Below are 19,054 nucleotides of genomic sequence, written 5' to 3'. Positions count from 1 at the left end.
ATAACCCTCTGTTTTATAATAACTCATCATATGAATGGACTAATTTCTCATACACAAAACCCTTCTCATTTCTTCCTTTCTTTCATGTTCTCCCCCTCCCAAATGGTTTCAGATGCCACTGGAAGTTGACTTTTTGCAGTTGAAAAACATTCAGTTATACTGTTGCTACTCATCTGTAAATACAGAAGGTGATAAAGTTATAAGAATGTCCACATGGTTCCATACACTGGTATGCATCAGAAGTAAACGACACAGTACCACTTTACATAGTAATACACCATAGTGTTTAAAATGCTCTTTGTTTGTCAGTTTTTTATTTTATTTATCATGTCTATTTAGTACAGAATAAACGTTCCAAATAAAACAAGAAACTAACGACCAAAGATTGGTTTACATACCTGGTGTTCACCTGTTATGCAAGATATATGAGACAGGCGAAATACTGTCAGCCTTAAAGAAAAATATGATAGATAGACAGGCCAGGTGTGAATATTACCCAACTATCAGTTTAATAAGTCAAACTTGCAGAATAGTGACATAACTTATTTATAGGAGAATGGAAAAACTGATAGAAACTGATTTTGGGGAAATCAGTTTGGGAAACAGAGAAATGTAGGAACATGCAAGGTAACACTTACATTGAAAGATAAATTGGAGAAACACAAACCTATGTTTATAGCATTTGTGTATTTACAGAAAGATTTTGACAGTGTTGACTGGACTACACTTTGAAATTCTGAAGGCAATGGGAATAAAATAGAAGGAGCACAAGTCATCCATAATGTATAACGTGTACAGGGGGGGGGGGGGGGGGGGGGACTTCAGTTACAAGAGTTGATGGACATGAAACAGAAGCTGTGGTTGAGAAGAGAGGAAGAGAGAATTGTAGCCTATCCCTAATGTTATTCTATTAGCACATTCAGCAAGCTGTGATGGGCCAAAGGAGTAATTTGGAAAAAATAATTAATGTTCTAGAAAAAGAGATAGAAACTATAAAATTTGCTGATGACATTTTAATTCTATCACCTATGACAAATGATTTGGAAGAGCTATTGAATGGAATGGATATTGTCTTGAAAAGAGGTTACAAAACGAATATCAACCTAAGTAAAACAAGGGTAATGAAACAGAGCCAAATTAAATCAGGTAGCAATGAAGGAATTAGATTGTAAGATGAGAAACCAAAAGTAGTAGATGCGTTTTGCTATTTGAGTTGCAAAGTAACTGACATTGGCCAAAGTACAGAGGATATTAAATTACAACTAAAAAGGGGGGGGGGGGGGGAAGCTATTTCTGAAAAAGATACATTTGTTAATAGTGAATATAAATGTAAATGTGTAAATGTTATTAAGTCTTTTCTGAAGGTACTAATCTGGAGTTTAGCCACACATATGGAAATGAGCCGTGGATGATAAATAGTTCAGGCAAGAAGAGAATAGAAACTTTTGAAATATATGCTTTAGAAGAAAGCTGAAGACTAGATGGGTAGATCAGGTAACTAATGAGGATGAAATGAATAAAATTGTGAAGAAAAGAAATTTGTGGCACAACTTGACTAGAAGATGGGATCAATGATACTCTCTGAGGTATCAAGGAATCATCAGTTTTGTAATGGAGAGAAGTGTGTAGGATAAAAATTATAGGTTGAGGCCAAGGCTTGGTTGCATTAAGTAGGTTCAAATGGATGTAGGTATGAAAAGATAAAGAATTTTTGCACAGGATGGACTAACAAGGAGAGAGGCATCAAAGCACTCATCGAACTGAAGACGACAACATGTTGCTGCCAGCACCCTTCTTTAAGCAGTTATAACAATCAATCTGCATACCCACATTATATCCTGTCCTGGATTTCCTGCCAACCTATAAAACAGCAAATATAGATAATCAAACTTCTTGGTTAATTTTTATAAAATCAAAATTTGATAACATGATATTGTTTCAGATTGCCAGCCAACATGCTTCGACTGTAGGGACAGCTGGTTCCAAATCCAGTAAGTCTATGGCTGTCCTAAATAATGCTGTTCGACATGCTACAGATGGATTTATTGGCATTCTTGATATGTTTGGTTTTGAAGATCCTAAGGTAAACAATTTACCAAGTACTCAACTTTTGCCTTTTTAAGTCTTTTATGCACGATTATATTTTTATCTTCTTTTCTTTATAGCCCAGTCAACTTGAACATCTGTGCATAAACCTGTGTGCCGAGACAATGCAGCATTTCTACAACACACACATATTTAAGTCAAGTATTGAATCTTGCAGAGATGAAGGCATCCACTGTGAAGTAGAGGTTGATTACGTGGACAATGTCCCATGCATTGACCTCATCTCGTCACTGGTAAATCAGTATTAAATGTAATTCACATATATACTTTGTTAATTAAGAAATCAGCAACAGAATTTTTATATAAAAGCAACACAAGCAAGAACTAGAAATCATACTACACTCACTAACATGTTCAGAATTATATCACAATCTTGGAAACATATTAATGATTCTAGGAAATATGGGAAACTGTGAAATAAAAGCAAAACTTGCAGACTGGAACAACTGAACCACATCCTTTATCAGGGCATTGATTATTGTATCATCAGGCACTGACATGAGTGACACCTTACCAAAGACAACTTAAAGTGCTGTTCTATTGTCCACCAAACTTCCATGACATTCTAGTCCATGTAAGCCACTCTCAATCCAAATGCCTTGCCACAGGGATCATATTCCTTAGGAAGATCCAGAGGCAAGACCTGCCCAATCCATCCACCCAGCACTTCCTATTCCAATCCTGTCACAGGCTTGTCCTACCCATCAGAGGCCAGGCCACCTATTAAAGCAGCCATGTCATGTAACAGCTATCCACCAGGATGAATGGCCACCACCAAACTTTGCCCAAAGGCAAAGTGGACCACCCTGTTGCACAATATGCAGCTGAGCATAACATGATTGATTTCACTGGCTGATTCACACCCTGAGCCATCTGAATCCTCTCATCCACCACCATCTTTCTCGAACTGCACAGATGGGAATTATCCTTACAACACATTCTCTGCTCCCAAAAACATCGTGGCCTCAACCTAGTGTTCCCATACCCTCCCTCCACCAGTTTCTGCCCCCCCCCCCCCAGTCCTATCAACTTCTCCTAACTCTTGTCCCCTTACTCTCATTGTATGCTAATCTCTCGCAATGTACCTGCTCATCTTTTACCTTCTCTGCTCCTTTCCTTTCCACTCCCTTTTTTTTCCCTTTCCCCCAGCCTCCCAATGCTGGACCAGGTAGCCTTATCTGTCACCTCTAGTCCCTGCACACTCTGCCAGGCAGCACTGTTTCTCCCTCCCCCATCCCTACAATGCCATCCCCCGCCACCCTTCCCCTGCCACTAAGGATTGTTGCTCCCGTTTGACATGCTTCAGTTTCATTCTGGCATGAGCAGCCATAGATAGCAGTTGTATGTGTGATGTGTGCTTGCTTCTGTGAATGTGTGTGGTTTTCTTTTCTGATGGCTTTGGCTGAAAGCTTAATGTGTAACAGTCTTTCTGTTGTGCCTGACTCCAACTCACTGTGTTATCTTTATGGTGAGTGGCAGTCTATCCTTCCTGGCAGTCTATCCTTTCCATAATTTTAGAGCTGAAAAGACCACAAAATTATCTATTTTACTTAAAAATAGGAACAGGCAGCAGGAAGTGATTTAGAAATAATGGGCCACCAACTGAAACCTCATGTCTATAGTATTTTAGCTGATAACAAATTATGATTCATAGACATAATGTGTAACTAGGGAAATACATTTTTATGCCAGTTTGCTGGGATAGAGCCACAATGGTTTGCAATATTTGTTTGGTTGCATTCTTATCCAGCAGTTCCACAATGCAGAAGCAAGAAGCATACATGAAAGTGCCTGTTCTATTTACTGAATGAGTGTATACCCAAGCAAACCTGTTTCCTATGGCACCCAAGACTGTAAAGAAAAGAACTCCTAATGTATAAGGATGGAGTGGCAACTGTCAAAATAAAAATATTAGTCGCAGTATATGAGACTCATGTTGAAGGAAGACTTCAAATGTTACTGGTAATGGAGTTCAGGCTCACTCTGGAGCCATGCAAAATTGTTGCAATGAATTCAAATCAAATCCAAAATTGTTAGTCCTACACTAAAGGCCAGTCCACACAGGCCGTCACATCAAGGCACGGCACTGTCACATCAGGCGGTATTCACACTGTCCGTCATATCACTTCTATTCATTTAGCCCAGTACTGAACCATGGAAGTGAAGTTATGAGTTACTATCCATGATACAGAAAGTTGGAATATAGAATCGGAATTGAGGAACTAACTATTATAAATTTCATTAATGGCTAAAGCAATCTTCATAACATATATTCTTGATCACTTTTGTGTGGTAAAGTGCTGAGAAGTGAAACAACTTTTCAAAACATCAACATTTATTTGCTAACAAAACTATGCACATACAAACAAATCAAACCATATTTATAGTAAATACATAGAGCCTGTTTACCTTATCCATTACAAATTTTTTTCCTCATGTAACAGAGAACATCTTAAACAACTGTATTTTTCTCTTCCATTACAGCTGACTTTTTCACTTAAAATATTGTTTAATTAAATTGTTTCATCAAGTTGTTTTTGTTTATATATAGCATGAGAGTCAGCTTTGTTCTGTTATTGTAAAACCAAAATAATTTTTCACTTTCAGATATCTGACTTCTGTTGCGTAAAACCACTCAATGAAAAAATACACAAGACACCATAAACATTAGAAATTTGCCATGAAAACAAAGCACAATAATAAAATAAAGATGAAGAAAACACAAAAGCACAAATCCATTACCATAACATGAGTAGCATGCCAAAAAATGGTTAACATCCGTGTTAGGAGGCGATGGCACTGTCCAAACTTTCTTCCTGAGAAAACTTCACATGACTGAATGTAATGGTCCATTGATGGCCTGTTTGAATGCCAGCCTTTGAAATGCATTGTGGAATGTTTTGATGTGACAGCCAGTGTGAATTGGCCTTCAAGGTTCCTTATAAGTGAACAATATAGATTTTCAAAATCTGTGCCATGCTGATTCTTACAGCTGGACCCCTTACCGAATTGCAAGAGAGGTCCATAAAAGGAAAAGGTTAATTAATCAAGATGAGCTGACCAGAGTGACTGGAAATAATTTCTTCACACTGGGACAGGACAAATTCAGCAGAGAGTAGCTACGTACCCGCTGAATGGTAGGAGAAAGTGAAATCCATCAAATCGTAAAAAGGAACTGTTGAATGGTTTGGGACAGTTACAGCTTCGATGCAGTTAATAAGTGTGGCCTAGAACCTGGATGAAGAATGAGAATTTCAGTTAGTGAGGTTATAGGTACTTGTTCCATGTTCCTCTGTTTCCCTATCTGGTGATGAAGGAACTTCTAGAATTCGGAAAGCAAGTGATTCAGATGTTTCTAAGTTCGTCTGTGAGAAACCATTGTTACAATTATTCCCTTCTCAATGGGAAATAGTCTCTTCTTTTCTGATGCTTTCTTTTTCTTATTTTAAAAAAAATACTGTAGATTATCGTTTTTAGACATGGAAAAATCTTACCTCCACAGGGAGAAGACAATGACTGAACGAAATGCTATATTTATTTTTTCAATCTCAGTTGCCTTTTTAACTTTGGGCAAACACTCTCAGTCCTGATACAATAACAAAGAATCAGAAGCTAAAGGACAATGCTAGCAAACTCTGCTTGGCACAGCAATGTACCTTTATTAAGGTGAACATATAATTTACCCATTTAAATTTTTAAGTATTATTTTATTAATGCTTTTCCCTTTTTTTTATTTTCCCATGTGTGTTTACTTGTTAAAAATAGTGACATATTATGATTCTTGGGAACAATTGTGTTAAGGTTATTTGTTCTTACTGCTTATGCTCTTGTGAGAATGGATTTAAGTTTATCATTCTCTGTTATTTTGTCATGTCTGGTAATGGGCATCACTTGCAGCAACCATTAACCTGCTAGTTGTACACTGAAATGCCAAAGAAACTGGTACAGGCATTCATATTCAAATACAGAGATATGTAAACAGGCAGAACACGCTTATATAAGGTAACAAGTGTCTGGCACAGTTGTTAGATTGGTTACTGCTGCTACAATGGCAGGTTATCAAGATTTAAGTGAGTTTGAATGTGGTGTTTTAGTCAGCATATGAGCGATGGGACACAGCAACTCCGAGGTAGCAATGAAGTCGGAATTTTCCCATATGACCATTTTACAAGTGTACTGTGAATATCAGGAATCTGGTAAAACATCAAATCTCCAACATTGTTGTGGCCGGAAAAAGATTCCTAGTGGAAAAATATGGGGAGCTGATGGGTCCCGTCTCCTGCAGTTTTATAGGGCATTTGTTTGATCACATTTATTTTATAGGGCATTTGTTTGATCACATTTAGATTATGGCAGCATGGTCTGTGGATCAGCCCGTACTTCCTACATCAAGATGTTAGATGCTGTCCACCATGAGGGCATTCAGATATCGACTGGTGCCTTTCAGACCAGCCCAGTTATGAGTCTGTGTGCAGAGGCTGGTTAACCGCCACTCTGGATTCGGCGGAGTATCCTTTTGGCTCGACAGATACTGAAAATCTGAGCATCATCTCAGTTATTGGTATTTAATTCAGTGGCCCAACCCACCTTTGAATGGCTGTTGGCGTATCAGTCCCATGTGACTAAGCCATTTGGGATACGTGCTACATACTGTCTCAAGTATCTGGATCTATCAGGCATTAAAATACATAGCCAGGAATGGAAAGCATTGCCGTCATGGCATCTTCAGAGGTCCAAAGTGATTTTAAGCTTGATACCATACAAGAAAACTTGTACTCCAGATTATGTTTTTACAACTTTGTTTTGATCCATTTTACATACTTACCACAGTTTTATCGTTGTTTATACAGATGGTTCCCAGCAAGAGAATGTCGTCGGTTGTTCTGCTGTTTTCCCTCATAGGATTTTTCAAGTGTATCTTCTGGGACAATTTACAAATTATGAAGCGGAATTATATGGCATTCTGATGGCACTGGATGGGTTTCACAGGCATCACAGTACAAGGTTTCTTGTCTGTTCCGACTCACTCAGTGCACTGCAAGCACTTCCCCAAATGCATCCAGTGAACCAGCTGATTCAGCTCACCCATGACTCCTTACAGCAGCTCCAACACCATGGCACAGAGATGATCTTTTGCTGAGTACCTGGCCACATTGGGATATATGGGAACGACATGGACGCCAAGCTGCCAAGGAAGCATGTCAGGAAGGTGCTGTCCATCAGTGTCCCATCCCGTTGCACACCATCGTCTCTTTTTCTGACAGACGCATCATGCGCCAGTGGGAGACTGAATGGTTGCACATGACAGAAAACAAACTGTGGTTTTTCAGATCTACCATACACGTATCATGGACTTCATGTGAGCCTCACCTCAGGAAGGAGGTTCTCCTTACCAGTCTGCACATCAGACATATCCCTTTAACACATGGCTTCCTCCTCCGGCAGGAGGATCCATTACTCTGTGAGGCTTGTGTCATGCTACTTTCAATTCAGCATATTTTGGCAACATGTTTCCTATACACTGATATTGTGGCAGCCCTCAGCCTCAATGGAAATCTGCCCACCATCCTCGCCGATACTGATTCCAGTGTTACAAGAGTGGTGAAATTTTGTGAACTATCAGGCATCTTCCCGAAATTGGTGGGGAAGGGAGGCAGACTTTAATACATAATAAACTGCTCTGCATATGGAGGAGAGCCTTCATCCCCACGCATAAGATTAGCATGCTGATTTTTCATCAGGGTGCTGATGACCATGATGTTGAGCATCCTCACCTTAAATCATCATCATCTGGATAAAGATCCTACAAGAACAGGACCAACAACAACTGAAGAGAATTGTTCAACTTCACAGAAGTGCAACCCTTCTGCAAATTGCTGCAGATTTCAATGCTGGGCCATCGACAAGTGTCAGCATGTGAACCATTCAACGAAACATCATCGGTATGGGATTTCGGAGCCGAAGGCCCACTTGTGTACCCTTGATGACTGCACAACACAAAGCTTTATGCCTTGCCTGGGACCATCAACACTGACATTGAACTGTTGATGACTGGAAACATGTTGTCTGGTCGGACGAGCCTCGTTTCAAATTGTATAGAGCAGATGGACGTGTACGGGTATTGAGACAAGCTCATGAATTCATGGACCCAGCATGTCAGCAGCCTCTGTAAAGGTGTGGGGCATGTGCAGTTGGAGTGAAATGGGACCCCTGATGTGTCTAGATAACTGACAGGTGATTGTATGTAAACATTCTGTCTGTTCACCTGCATCCATTCATATCCATTGTGGATTCCGACAGACTTGGGCAATTCCAGCAGGACAATGCGACACCCCACACGTCCAGAATTGCTACAGATTGGCTTCGGCAACATTCTTCTGAGTTTAAATACTTCTGCTGGACACCAAACTCCAAACTCCCCAGACATGAACATTATTTAGCATATCTGGGATGCCTTGCAATGTGCTGTTCAGAAGAGATCTCCAACCCCTCGTACTCTTACGGATTTATGGACAGCCCTGCAGGATTCATGGTGTCAGTTCCCTCCAGCACTACTTCAGACATTAGTGGAGTGCATGCCATGTCGTGTTGCAGCACTTCTGCCTGCTCGTGGGGGCCCTACCCAATATTAGGCAGGTGTATCAATTTCTTTGTCTCTTCAGTGTAAAAAGGGTTGTGATGACAAAACCAAATATGACACTACTGGATGGCTTTGCAACATTTCTATGGTGCTTGCAGTACACCTTTTAATCCATTTACCAATGAAAGAACTGTAGCTATATCTGGTTGGAGTCACATTCAAAATTTTTTGTTTTTCTGTCTTCTTTTTCTCTGTATTATTAATCATACAATGTAATATTTATTCACCAAGAGGTAAACTGATCAGAAAAAAACAAAAAGGGTACGGAAGGGAAATTGAATACAAAAACTGTGATTGAAAATGTCATGATTCAATTGTGAATTATTTGTCTCAGTCCATTCACTTATAAATCATGTGATTAGGGTACATATTTACCTGCCTACATACTCCACAAGTCACCATATGGTGTATGGCAGAGAGTACCATGAAGCACTAATAGTCATTTCCTTTCCTATTTGACTCAAAAATGGAACGAGGGGAAAACTGTGGTAATGTTATCACCTCAATCACACGGCACCTCGTTGTCTGTCAAAGTTCAGCAGGACATGAGGCACACATTAGTGCAAAGTGTCTAAGCTTAGCCGCCAAGAGGTGGCACATTCAGACAACCACTTTCAAGAGTGACGCATGCAGCAGTTGTCCAGTGCCAGTATGCGGAAATGTCTAATATTTCTCTATTTAACTGTGAAGTGAACCACCCTCAGTCTCATTCTGTAATGTTCTATGTGCTAGTTAACTTCATCCTGCTCATGGATTTTTTAATTGATACCAATGTGACAACGTACAAGGACAATGTATTGAACATGTTGTGATTTTGGCATTAAAGTGATTGTATTATTCCGATTTTCTCAGTTGTGTGTATTACTACAAAACCAACCGCCTATATGCATTTGTAAGAGCCCTAATATCTCTTACCTTGTCTTCATGATAATTAACCTAAATGTATGTTGCTGGCAATAGAGCTGATCTGCAGTCAATTGAAAATGCCTGTTCTCTAAATTTTCCCATAGTATTTCACAAAAAGAACATCGTCTTCCCTCCAGGGATTCCAATTTGAGTTCATGAAGCATTTCTGTAACACTTGCATATTGATCGAACCTACCAGCAACAAATCTAGCAGGACATCTCTGAAATACAGGAGACAGATAAAAAATTCAGTACACTATTCACTGACACAAAATTACAACCTATGAGATAGGAATGTATTTTAAAAGGCATGCATTATTTTACCAAGGTTGAATAGCAATGTTTAAATTATGAGGTTTATCATAGACAATGTCGTGCTCACCTTATAGATTTGTATGTAATGGACTATTCCAATAAGTACTAAGTAATATTTCCAAAGCAAGGTATAACATATATTTTTCTTTCTATTTTTCTCCCACCCCCCCCTATGGACTACATTAAATTTCAGAATGTCGAAGTTTTTAATTTGCCTTAAATACTCATTCCCATGTACTGGGGAAACTGAAGGTTTAATTTCAATTGATGAATAAAAAGCTTACTTTTTATCTTAATTTCTTGAATTATATGAACAATTTTTCTCAAATGGTTTCAGTTTGTTGTATAAAAGGAAGATGATCTTGTAGGTATATATATTAATTAAAAGGTTCAGGCATTTTATGTGCAGTACACAAGTTTAAAAGACTTTTTTTCAGGGTTTCAGTGTCCTCAATATGTTACTTGGACACCCCCAAACTCAAAAAAGAAAGTTGCTATCCCTTATCACTAATTCACAATACTGTGGTTCACTATTTTTCATGTGCCTTTGCCCACAGTTCTGGATAATACTTGCAATGCAGTTTCAAAATTTATGTGCTATATACACAATCTGTTTAAATTTTCATCTACTTCTGTGAAATATGTAAGAAAAACATACACTTTCGGTCACTAGTTACAGTTTTCATTAAAATACATAATTCCATACATATTTAGTTTGTAAATTAGCAAGGTATGAGATTACAGAAGATTCACATGACTTTGCTGTTCATATGTTTTGATGTGATGATCTTGTCGAAATAACCAGAGAGATGCTTTAGAAGCCGGTAGTATAACTAAATGGTTGTGACTTTTACAGTAAATGAAATTGTAGTGGAGAGTTGTGTGGCAGTTTCTTGCATTCAGATGCTTCAGAGTAGCCATTAATTTGGGAGCAAATACTGCAAAGATAGGATCAAGACGATAGGATCAAGACTGTAGCACTAGCTGATATAACTTGCAGGGCTGTCAATTGTGAGCTAAAGACACTTTTAATAGTACTGATGCAGAAGTGTACAAGAGCCCAAGTCATAAATTGTAGTAGCATTTACAAAATGACAGCAACAGAATCTTGTGAGTTACACACACAGAGATGGACAATCTGTCAGAAGGATATTACTTTGTTTGTGCATGCTCTGAATAAGCATCATCTCTTGTTAGTGGGTCTCACATGATTTGTGACAATGTGAATTGCCATTGGTTTGTATTAGCTTCCCTAACAAAACCATTTTTTTGTTTACAGCGTACAGGACTGTTAAGTATGTTGGATGTTGAATGCTCTATCCGTGGTACGGTAGAATCTTACATCGCAAAAGTAAAGGTGCAGCACAAACAGAATCCACGACTGTTTGAACCAAAACCGATGGAGCTGAGGAATTTTGGAATACAGCATTTTGCTGGCCGTGTCGTGTATGACGCTTCAGACTTCTTAGGTACTGACCAAATTTGTATAAGCTTTTATTTACCATAACAAACATTACTATAAATTTGGCATATTATTATCCTCACTAATGCAATTTTATGATTTATTATACAGATACGAATAAAGATGTAGTACCGGATGATTTGGTTGCTGTTTTCCACAAACATAGTTGCAACTTTGGGTTTGCTACACATCTCTTCGGGAGCGAATTAAAGGCATTATATTCTATTGAGACAGTCCCTCGAGGTGTCAGCTTCAGGATATCTCCCACATCTCACACAGATTTGTGAGTAATGTAAAAACTTCAATTTTTTACTTAATTTATTTAACTGATTTAACGTACGTAACACAAAATCCATTGGTTAGCTTCATCCCTAAGGAATGTTATAGCATATGAATTCAAAAAATATGTGAAATACAATTCGTGCAGGCCAGAACATCACACGATTCTGCATATAGTACGTTAAGTTGGTATTGTACTTTGTAGATTAGATTTAGATTAGATTTACTTTCATTCCAACTGATCTGCAGTGAGGAGGTCCTCCAGGATGTAGAACATATCAGAAAAACAACAATACATGACAAATATTTAAAACTAAAACAAATAAGCTAATGTACCATTCCACAGGTCCCAAGTGGAATGATCGTCATTTTTTAATGAACACTATATGAACTAGTCATTTTACAAATACTAATTAACTGAATTTAAAATAAAAAAGTTTTTTTATTTATTTATAATGTAATAAACGTGTAATACAACTACTATAAAACTTATTTGCAATGAACACATTACTGCACTGAAACTGTACAGAAGTTATATTGTACTTATATATATATATATATATATATATATATATATATATATATATATATATATATATATATATACAAATTAGTTGGTTTTACTGAGAAATTCATCAACGGAGTAGAAGGAGTTGGCCACCAATAAATTCTTTAGGCTTCTCTTAAACTGAATTTCATTGGTTGTTAAGCTTTTTATGGCTGCTGGCAAGTTATTGAAAATGTGTGTTCCTGAATAACGCACACCTTTTTGTACAAGACTAAGTGACTTTAAACCTTGTGAAGATTATTCTTATTTCTAGTATTGATTCCATGAATTGATCTGTTGGTTTGAAAAATTGATATATATATATTAATGACAAATTTCATAAGGAATAAATATATTGGGAAGCACTAGTTAGTATCCCTAGTTCCCTAAACAGGCTGCTGCAGGATGTTCTTGAGTTCACACCACATATAACTCTTACTGCACGTTTTTGTGCCCCGAAAACTTTAGTTTGGCTTGATGAATTACCCCAAAATATAATCCCATATGACATTATGGAATGAAAGTAAGCATAGTATGCCAGCTTTTTCATTTTTATATCCCCTATGTCTGACATAATTCGCATTGCAAATAGAGATTTGTTAAGTTGCTTCAGCAGTTCTGTGGTGTGCTCCTCCAGTTGAATTTATTACCAAGTTGTAATCCCAAGAATTTAACACTGTCCACTTCTTCTATCTGCTTGTCATTGTATGTTAGGCATATACTCGTGAGACACTCCTTACAAGTTCTGAACTGCATGTAGTGTGTTTTTCAAAGTTTAGTGACAAAGAATTGGCTAGGAACCAGTGATTAATGTCCACAAATATTTTATTAGCTGATCTTTCTAAGGCTACACTTGATTTGCTATTTATTGCAATGTTTGTATCATCGGCAAACAAAACGAACTTGGCATCTGGTAATGTTACTGACGAAAGGTCATTGATATACACAAGAAAAAGTAAGGGCCCCAAAATGGAACCTTGTGGGACCCCACATGTAATTACTTCCCAGTTGGATGATGCCTGATAGCTTGATACATGTCTCTTTCCTAATAACACCCTATGTTTCCTGCCAGAGATATAAGATTTGAACCATTTTGCAGCATTTCCTGTTACACTATAATATTCTAATTTATTTAAAAGGATATTGTGATTTACACAGTCAAATGCCTTTGACAGATCACAAAATATACCAGTTGCCTGCAATTTTTTGTCTAATATCAACAGCAAACAGTGGTCTTAATATGTCGTACTACAAGGAATTTGCAGATCAGCACAAGACTCTATTAGTATAAATTAAAGATTAAGAAAAATATGTCACAATTCTGACAGTGTACTTGAGCTACATCAAGTAAATGGAAGTGTTTATAAACTCTTGAGTGTTGCAATCATCAGTTATTTACAGTACAATTTGTAACTAATTTCTGAAATAAATCAACTACCCTGTCCCCCTACTAAAACTTTTTAAAACATGAGAACCAAACACATATTAAATAGGAAATAGGAGACACTAACTTAAGGTGTATAATAAAGGAAAGAGGGGAATGTTGCACAACAATGCCAAATAAGTTTTATCACAAAATATTTATTGTATTTCTATTTTTTTCTCCCGAAATTTGGCTACCATCTTCTAGATTAAATCTTTGATTAACAGAATTCTTACACCTCTGCATGTGCTATTAAGCCTTTTATATTTGTTTTAATGGTTTCCTGTTATTACTCGCAACATTGGAGAGAAGTGGAATTTCATTCCACGTTACACCAATGACATGGAACCAACTGTCAAAACAGACCACCAAACCAATTACTAATTCAGTAAAACATGAACTGGATTACAGCAAATATATAGGGAAAATGGAGAAGTGTGGCAGGGCATGTGCAAAAATCCTGAAATTTTATTAATTGTTTTTTTTCCTTTACTACCTGTGTGTGTGTGTGCGCCAAAATTCACATTCTATTTATGAAGTACAAACAGGGGAAAATGTGTCAATGGTAGAATTCCACTGGAACTCTGTGAAATTTTAAAGAAGAACCATGCTATCAATAAACTAACTGTGAAGACATGTTAGAAAAGGAAAGATCGAAATTACTTTGAGAAAGGCGCTATCTGAATACTGCCAAATCATTTTAAAACTGTAATGAGATGTTTCACTTACAGCAAGAAAAATAAGAGAGAAGAAATGTGCTTCCATTGAAAACAATGTCATGTTCAATATCAGATGACTACTTGGTATGGCAAGCAAGATGGAGAGACTGACAGTTTCGACCAGTGCAGTAAGATAGCATTCTGATAAGTAGATGTCCTTAGGTGTGCCACAATGAAGAACAAAACCACATTTTGTTACAAATTACCTGAAACAAATTGTGTGTAAATAAAGGAACATTATACAATAGTGTTACCGAATGGGACAGTGCAGCTGTTAAGAAACACCTCACATTTGGGAGGATGGAGTTGCTCTGTCTGGCCGTCCTGATTTGGGTTTTCCTAGATCACTAAGGCAAACACCAGGATGGTTCCTCAATTAAGGCCGCAGCCTACCACCTGCCCTATCCTCATACACCACCTCTCCTATCCTCATAGAGAACTGGTCCTATACTGCCAAAAGTAATGACGTAACTTGAACAGGATGGCTTCCTCAATGTCAACCAGCATGGATTCCGAAAACATCGATCATGTGAAACCCAACTTTTACCATCTCATATGACATACTGAAAGCTTTGGAACAAGGCAATCACGTAGATGCAGTATTCCTTGATTTCCGGAAAGCTTTTGATTCAGTACCACATGTACACTTATTGTCAAAAGTTTGATCATATGGGGTATCAAGCGAAATTTGTGACCAGATGGAGGACGTTTTGGTAGGGAGGATGCAGCATGTTATCTTGGATAGAGAGTCATCATCAGACATAGAAATAACTTCGGGTGTACTCCTGGAAAGTGTGTTGGGGCCCTTGCTGTTCATGTTGTATTTTAATGACCTCACAGACAATATTAATATAAAATCAGACTTTTTGCAGATGATGCAGTTATCTGTAATGAAATACTATCTGAAAGAAGCTGCATAAAGATTCAGTCAGATCTTGATTAGATTTCAAAGTGGTCCCAGGATTGGCAACTTGCTTTAAAGATTCAGAAATGTTAAAATGTGTACTTCACTAAATGAAAAAAATGTAGTGACCTATGACTATAATATCAATGATTCACAATTGGAATCGACCAACTCATGCAAATACTTGGGTGTAACACTCCGTAGAGATATGAAATGGAATGATCACATAGGTTCAGTTACGGACAAAGCAGGTGGTAGACTTCGGTTCATTGGTATGATACCAGAAAAGTGCATTCAGTCTACAAAGGAGATTGCTTACAAATCATTTGTGCCACCCATCTTAGAATATTGCTTAAATGTGTGACAGCACGAATGGTCACAAGTTTGTTTAATCTGTGGAAGAGTGTCTCAGATACTGAAGCAAGACTCTGAAGATGGACATAAACTATCCCAACAAAGTCTATTAAAAGAGTTTCAAGAGCCAGCTTTAAACGGAGACTCTAGGAATATACTACAGTCCCTGTGTGTTGCTCACAAAAGGATTGTGAGAGTAAGATTAGAATAATTAGTGCACACTCAGAGGTATTCAGACAATCATTCTTCCCACATTCCATATGTGACTGGAACAGGAAGAAACTGGTACAATGGAATGTACCCTCTGCCAGTACCTCAGAGTGGTTTGAAGAGTATAGATGTAGATCTTCATAAACCTCATAAAGCATGTTAAGTATGCTGTGTGTTGTGTATTTGACCTATTGATTTGCATTGTGTTACACTGACAAATCCTGTATCATTATGAGATGATCTTGGATGAATAAAGATAAACAAATAAATAAATGTGATGCTGCACATGTGGCAGCTTTGAGCTGAGTGCACTGTTTCTGTGATTTCTGCAATTGAAACATTAAACCTCTTCCAGAATGAGATTTTCACTCTGCAGCGGAGTGTGCACTGATATGAAACTTCCTGGAACACAGTTTTAAACTGCCAGAAAGTTTTGTTAAACCTCTTGTTCAAATTTCTTACTCCTGATATTAATCTTATTACTCAGTTTCTGGTTTCCACTTTGTTTTTTGAATAATTAACCCACGTGGTTTGTACAACTGTCTTCTGAACATAAGTGCCACAATAAAGGCTTAACATTTTCTTCTACTTTTTTCACTTGCATAAAATGACCAAACTAGTAGTGGGGGTGAAAAGATAAGCAGTGAATTTAAGAGTAATCAGATGGAAGCATAATTTACACCAAAGTGGTAAACTGGAAAAAGGGATACAGAGGCTTTACGTCAGGGGAGATATGGTGGAAAACTTTAGTCTCTCCGACATTTGTCTGTTGCTTGCCAAGGCCAGTAATTGAGAGTGTAAGCAGCCTCCCAGACCTGCTGTAGCTATGACTCACTCAATATGATTGAGAGAACCTCACTAGTCTCCCAGTCTGCACCATCAACACTGATGCCACAGCACCAACACTGGCAGTACAGTATGTGGGCCTCGCTTTCCTGCCTATCCTTGGTGGAACGATCGAAAAGATTGAGGCGGTTACAATACTTAGCAATAACTATACATTATACAACCCTCGCCCTTCACAAAGGTCCAAATGAGTGGTAATTTTGCTGTAATTGGGGGCTTATAACTAATGAAGTGGGGATTACAGAAAAAACAATAGTTTAATGGCGTTTCATTCACAATATGCAATTTACAATAACAATAGCAGTTCTATGACTAGCCTTCTTACGAGCGGTGGCTCATCAGAGGATGAGCTGAGAGTCATATAACGCGTATGAGCTTTGTATCTGGGGCATTACTACATTATCACCCTACAGGGATGGCTACATTATGTTATAGTTCAAACTTTATGCGAGGCCGTTTTGTAAATGGAGAGCAGCGTGGTCTCCGTCCATTGTTGCTTTCATTTCCACTGATTGTCCTCTATAGCTAGATGGTTACCATATTTACTCGAATCCAAGCCGCACCTGAAAATGAGACTTGAAATCAAGGAAAAAAATTTTCCCGAATCTAAGCCACACCTGAAATCTGAGACTCGAAATTCAAGGGGAGAAAAAAGTTTTAGGCTGCACCTCCAAATCGAAACAAAGTTGGTTCATTGTAACATGAGACACAATTGGGGTCAAATGGATGAAGATACCACTACAGTAGTTTAGTGCGGGTTGTAAGCTCAACAGTTAAGCTTTACCAAGTAGCCATTGTTATGTGTCAGGCGCTCTGTCCGTATTTATACGGGTACCCTTCCTTTTTCACATGCTTCATCTGGTTTGAATCGATTGCTTATTTTGCTTTGATCTGATAAGTGCCGTTATCTTTGTTCTTTTACGTCGCTCTAAGCTGAAAATGCATTATTGTACTGTGTCATGCATTGTTTGTTGCATTCTGATAATGAGTGTTTACGACCTGTCGTCGCTCGCAGCATGGCTTGCTTTTGTGCATGCTCCGCAGCTTGCAATTAAAAAAAGTAGAGAGAGGAATTGTCTCATAAGCGAAATAATGGCAAGAGACTGCTATTTGTTATTACTTACACTGCAACTTTCTTTGATAATGATCAACAAGAACCAAATAATAGTCTGCATATGATAGAAGATGTTCTGAACGAGAGTTTAGCGAAAATTGTTCTCCATTTGAAAATCTTTACAGATGCCTCTTTAGTACATTACATTTTGCACAGAAATTAGATTCATCTTAGATTTAAAAATCTAGTCAGTTGCCGTGCTTCATTTCTGACTGTATCACTATTCAACATAAGAATAACATGAATATAAACATGACATGATGTTTTATATTCTTCCGCATTTGATGTTGTCTCAATCTAATTTCGTAGTTTATTAGGCAGACGGGATTTAAATGAGATAGCAGCAGACATGAAAGAATACATGGCATAATGTTTACATTCTTCTACCTTTTCTTTTAATTTATTTACTGACGCAGAGGTTTTGGCACCAGTATTTATCTTTGTGCCTGCAAAGCATGCCTGTGTAGCGCTACATATATTCAATGGCAGAAGTTAGTTGTAGCAGCACTACCAACATTTTTCCGAACTTCCACTTACTTTGCACTCGATTCTAAGCTGCAGGCGGTTTTTTGGATTACAAAAACCAGAAAAAAAGTGCGGGTTAGATTCGAGTAAATAAGGTATTGTACCATGTCTTTAGTCAGAGTAAGAGGTACTCTGTTGAATAACATATTGTAATCAAGTTTCTTACAACAGAGGGCATAAAACCATCCGAAATTTTGAAATGACTTGGAGCAGGGACAACACCCTGAGAAAAACTCAAGTGTATGCAGGCACAACAGTTTTTATGAGGACAAGAAACAGTTGAGAATGCAGCTCACCAACGTAGCCTGAGGACCAGCATTACTACATCTACAGCTACATGTACATCTACATCTATAGACATACATATATACATACATACATATTTTCTTTGCAAGCCCCATCTACTATACATCTGACATAAATGCTCCATAAGCTCCCATATGGTGTATGACAGAGGGTACTCTGCACCACTGCTAGGCATTTCCTTTCCTGTTCTACTTGAAAATAGAGTGAGGGAAAAAGACTGTCTATATATCTCCTTATGAATCTTAATTCCTTGTATCTTATCTCTGTGGTTGTTACACAAAATATATATTGGTGGCAGCAGAATAATTCTCCAGTCAACTTCAAATGCCGGTTCTCTACATTTTCTGAGTAGGGTTCCTTGAAAAGAATGTTGCCTTCCGTCTAGGGATTCCCTTTTG

General features: G+C 37.9%; 1 protein-coding gene across 1 annotated transcript in view; it reads left to right on the top strand.

Moving 5' to 3' along the window:
• Positions 1-19,054, top strand: part of LOC126253544 (myosin-I heavy chain) — a 193,317-nt gene that overhangs the window by 110,855 nt on the left and 63,408 nt on the right. The window contains exons 8-11 of the mRNA XM_049954939.1: positions 1,943-2,083; positions 2,166-2,339; positions 11,247-11,436; positions 11,541-11,712. Of these exons, the coding sequence (XP_049810896.1) occupies positions 1,943-2,083; positions 2,166-2,339; positions 11,247-11,436; positions 11,541-11,712 (677 nt within the window). The remainder of the gene's footprint in view (positions 1-1,942; positions 2,084-2,165; positions 2,340-11,246; positions 11,437-11,540; positions 11,713-19,054) is intronic.

The sequence above is a fragment of the Schistocerca nitens genome, chromosome 4 (assembly GCF_023898315.1).
Source record: "Schistocerca nitens isolate TAMUIC-IGC-003100 chromosome 4, iqSchNite1.1, whole genome shotgun sequence".
NCBI lineage: Eukaryota > Metazoa > Arthropoda > Insecta > Orthoptera > Acrididae > Schistocerca > Schistocerca nitens.
Note: the sequence above shows the minus strand (reverse complement) of the source record. Positions and strands in the feature narration are given on the sequence as shown.